Source organism: Telopea speciosissima, chromosome 4 (assembly GCF_018873765.1).
Source record: "Telopea speciosissima isolate NSW1024214 ecotype Mountain lineage chromosome 4, Tspe_v1, whole genome shotgun sequence".
Classification (NCBI taxonomy): Eukaryota; Viridiplantae; Streptophyta; class Magnoliopsida; order Proteales; family Proteaceae; genus Telopea; species Telopea speciosissima.
The window spans coordinates 62,126,787-62,131,436 of NC_057919.1; the positions used below are offsets into that span (position 1 = coordinate 62,126,787).

At 39.1% G+C, this 4,650-nt stretch overlaps 1 protein-coding gene across 1 annotated transcript; it reads right to left on the bottom strand.

Annotated features, from left to right (window-relative positions):
* Positions 1–1,756: 1,756 nt before the first annotated feature.
* Positions 1,757–3,309, bottom strand: LOC122657618 (heavy metal-associated isoprenylated plant protein 35-like). The gene is made up of 3 exons (XM_043852378.1): positions 3,226–3,309; positions 3,046–3,121; positions 1,757–2,880 (listed from the first exon to the last, which is right to left on the bottom strand). Exons 1-3 carry the CDS (start codon positions 3,271–3,273, stop codon positions 2,033–2,035), a joined length of 972 nt encoding a protein of 323 aa, XP_043708313.1. The 5' UTR covers positions 3,274–3,309; the 3' UTR covers positions 1,757–2,032.
* Between the last annotated feature and the right edge of the window lie 1,341 nt (positions 3,310–4,650).

Here is a 4,650-nt window from a genome sequence, read left to right on the forward strand (position 1 = left end):
GCTTACAATATAACATAACCAAAATGATTACAACTAGAAGCTCTTTTAGGTTGCCTTTAAATCGTGACAAAATTAATAAAAAAAATAAATAAATAAATCAGACTCAAGTGGCTTTAAGAGAATAAGAATGTAGAAGATCTTTCTAAAATCCTGAAAAATGGATGGAAGGGGGAAATGTCAGTATATGAAAAAGTGCCTCTCCCCTTTTATCTTTAGTGGGTTGGTATATAGTGCAAGAAAGCTGAAAAGATTTAAGTATACATTTCATCTTCAAGATTGGTTGGGAATAATGATCCTCACTGAATATTCCAATCCAAACCGATTCCTTCACTCATGAACTGAATCGGCCGATCTGATCCGGATCGATCTAATTCACCTCTATACAACTTTAAGAACCTGCAAAAAGAACCAAAACCACATTTCTTATGATTATTTCTCCCTCATTTGGTCACCTAAGGCTTCAAACTTGGGAAGATTGGTCATTTTTAACTGATTTTGGAGATCTAGAGACTAATTTTCTATATTTGACTTTGATTTTTTTATAGTTTTAAAAACCTTTTTATTATTATTTTTGACCAATTTATAGATAAATTCATTTGTTGTGGATCAATTGGAAGAATCAGCCAAAAACCGGTCAATTTGAATGACAATTAATGGATCGGAATCGATCAAACCGGATTGAAATTCAGGTTTTATGTTTCAAAACCTTGAGTATATCACCAAAAAGACTCTAATTTGGGTTATTGGCAGTTGATTAATACTATTATAACAGTCAAACTAAAGCAGTCAAAGATCATGTCAACGAAACTTCCTTCCTCTTCCTTTCTGCTACAAAACGGATCTTTGCTTTTTTGGGTTCCCTTCCCACCTATGAAGTGCGAAAGAAAGACAGGTTGTAAAGAGAGTAGTAAAGAAGAGGAGCAATTTTACAAATTCTCTTTTCTGTTTTTTTTTTCCCCCTCCCCGGATTAGAAGCAATCTAATGGCAGTTTTGAAACTATGGATTTAGTTCACGTCATCGGTGGTAATATCAATCACCGTCGATACACATAAAGGGAACGTCATTCTTGCCAAGGTTGTATATCTTTTTTTCAGCCTACTCAAACCTAAACCATTGGGACCCCTTGGAGAGATCTCAATAACTGCATAGTTTCTCCTCTAAAAATGACTTCTCCGGTGATATATATATGTATCGACTCTATTAGACAATATCAGTCTGATTTCAGATTAAGACAATATTTTTCCTAAAATACATATCGATAAATTCGTATCAATCAGATGTCTTGATATCAATCATGACTAATATCAATCCGAATAAAGGTATAGTCAAATCCAATACAGGGATAAAAGACAAGAACACCCCCACCCCTTAAAAAAGAAAATTTTGTATTAGGAATTAGGATAAGATCAGTGAAAGGCAAAGAGGATTTCCAAAAGAAAACTAAACCAAAAACCATTTGCCTTTCTCACTTATTCTGCACCTCACAATCAAAGTCTACTATACCCCAAAAAAAAAAAAAAAAAAATAAAAAAAAATAAAGGGAGAAAGAGAACCAAACAACTCAGCATTAGAGTGATTATAATTTAATCCCACAATTTAAAACATCTAGCAAAGTTAAAGAGCACCCATCATTACCAAGAACCTAAAACCCTTCTTTTCTTTTTATCTTTTAATCTCCATCTTAGCCTTAATCTACTTTAAGTACGAGGAGAATTATGCTTTAATAAAAAGAGAGAGAGAGTGGGGCTAATAACATTTTGAGCAAACCAAGTAGATAAATATGCAAAACAAGGATTAATTACCATATAACCCTCAAAATAAAAACCAATCTTATTGGTTCATCAAATCTAATTTTCCTTAATCTACGTACATTGTCATAAAACTATCTAAAGTTCCAAACCCCTATACGATAAGCTTAAGTTAAGCTACCTTTAATACCAATTTAAGGTGAAAGTGTTCCCATGGCCAGAAAAAAACAACGTTGATTGGCGTGGATTTCCCGTCCGCCAAACCCTGTGGTCGAACCGCCGGTCACATAATCACGCAACCGTTGGCGTTCTCATCGCTGAACATCTCAAAAGAATCCGACGGGTGACGTGGTGGTGAGTAAGATTCTGCTGACGTGTACCTATACGAATCCGGTGGTGGAGGAGTAGCGTAATACGATGCACCATAGCTGGCGCTAGGATACGCCGTATGGTAACTCACGGCGTATACGGGAGGAGCCACGCAGGTAGGGTAGAAGTATGGTTGATGACGTGGAGGGCTGACATTGATCAAAACCGGGGTTGGGTTTGGAACCGTATGGACCAGACCTGGCTGACCAGTAGCAGCGACTGATCCAGTGCTTGCCGGTGTACCGCCGGAGTTTTCACCTACACCTTCATTGTTGGCAAAATTGACCTTTTTCCCTTTCTTTTTCTTCTTTTTACCTCCATTGCCACCGCTGCTTTTCTCCGCCGCAGCTCCTCCATCGCTTTCACTGCTTACGCCTTCTGGATCCACAACTGGGGAATGATTACCGGCGGGAGAATTCTCCGCCTTCTTTCCGTCGGATTTCGCCGCATCTTTGTTTTGACCTCCGCCGTTATTTTTGCTGTTTCCTTCGCTTTTCTCTGTTTCAGAGGAGGTAGTTTTGCCATCGACGTTCTCTTGGGATTTGTTCTCACCCTCTGTACCGGCGTCGCTTTTCTTTGGGTCGTTTTGTTTCTCGTTGTTCTTCCCCTTTCCTTGTTTCTTATTCTTCTTCTCAGCTTTCTCAGGCCAGAGCTCCGCGTGTTTCCCTGTTTTCAAAAGTTTTCTGACAAGGGTCTCAGCATCGACGTTTCCGGTCACTGTAACTTTCTGTTGAGGGGAATCGATCGTCGTTGTATAAACCCCTAAAAAAAGTAGTATAACCACAGTGTAACAGCAAAAAAATCCGAGTTATTGCGTGATTTAGGAGAGAATATAGAAAACCCAGATGGAAGAAGTGAAAAAAAAGTGAAATTGGACTGCAATACGAAAGAAACTGTAGATTGAAAAAAGGGTTTCGTCGTTCGTACCGTCGATACTCCGAAGCACCTTGTTCACCTTTCTCTTGCAGCCTTCACAGTGGATCGATACTTTCAACACCCATGTCTGGAGAAAAAAAAAGAAAATCCAAGCAGTGTTTTAGAAACAGAGTTGTTGAGATTGGTGAACAAGAAAAAGCATGGTTATCTAGAGAACAAGTTAACCATTACCTGGTATTTCAGAGGTTCCGAAGCTTCTTGTGCTGGGTTTGTCGCCATGAGGAATGAAGAAGAGTGAGAACGAAATGGGCTTCCGAGCTTAGGGAAACCTGGAAAAGAAGAAACGTCTCGAGTGTGTAAAAACGTTTAAAGAGGAGAAGGAAGTGAGCGAGATGGAGAATTTTATTTACTACTTATTTCTGTAGAGAAGCGACTTTTTTAAAGAAAGTTGTAGTCTTTATAGAAGGTAGAGAGCAAGACAGAACTTTAAGAGGGGATTGAGAGAGTATAAATGGAATGGTGACGGCGTGTGTGATGTGGGAAGAACCGACACACCCAGACGGAGAAGGTGGAGGACTGCATATATTGAGGATCGTAGCTCCATGAGACCAAAAAGACAAAATAACCCTTCTGCTCGCCCAAATAGCTCTCTACTTGCCCCTTTCTCTTTTTAGGAAATGATTATTATTTCTAACTTTTCAGTGTCATACTTTTACCTCTAGAATTAGAATGTTTATCATCTATGAGTGAGACTGTTGAGTGAGAGTGTGATACTCTTCAACCCTTAAAAAAATTAAAAAAAAATATGGGGCGCTGTTCTCTGTGCCGCAGCGCACCCTGCACCAGGCACATGGGAGTGGGTGCAATGACCATCCTACCCCTCTGCACAGGTTGTTCATGTGCCTGGGTGCAGGCTGCGTTGCGGCACAGAGAACATTCTCCCAAGAAATATATAGTGTGAGACTCATTTAGTTGTCATACTCCCTTGTAGATTGATGATGTGACAATTTTAACTATTAGATATACCCTATATAGGATGATCTTGATTTTTTTTATATCAAATTTCATATTGAAATTCATTCATAATAACTCTCACTTAGGGGTGTCAATTGGCTGGGCTTGATCGATTTCGATCAAATTGGATAGGGGCTTAATCAGGCTTCGCTAATTTAGTAGGGCGACCGTCGAGCCACTACCTTGCTTTGGGAACATCCGATTATCCTGACGCGTTTAGTAATTGGTTGGGTTGGGCTTGGTCTACAACCAATCGACCAACTTTTGATACCCTTACTGTCACTTGTTGCCATGCATTCTTGGTAGTGTATGGCTCTAAGCAATGTGTAACATAGATTGGCCACATTCCATTCATTTGCTCTCTCGGCTTTGCGAATCCGAGGCCATAGATTGTACACATTCTTATCTAGATCAGTAAATCTCTTTTCTATCGGAAAAAAAATTCTTTGAAAATTTTATTTTGCGACTTGACTTAAACCCAATTGAATTGAAAACTTGGCATGTGAGTATGAGAACTTTTGATCTATTTCTCTACAAAATTGCAGTCCCCAGCAAACCTACTCCGTGGTCCAAAATATACTTACCATGTGGTTCAAAATATGTAGACCGTAGATGAAACTTATTCCTTTTTGTATTTTTGGG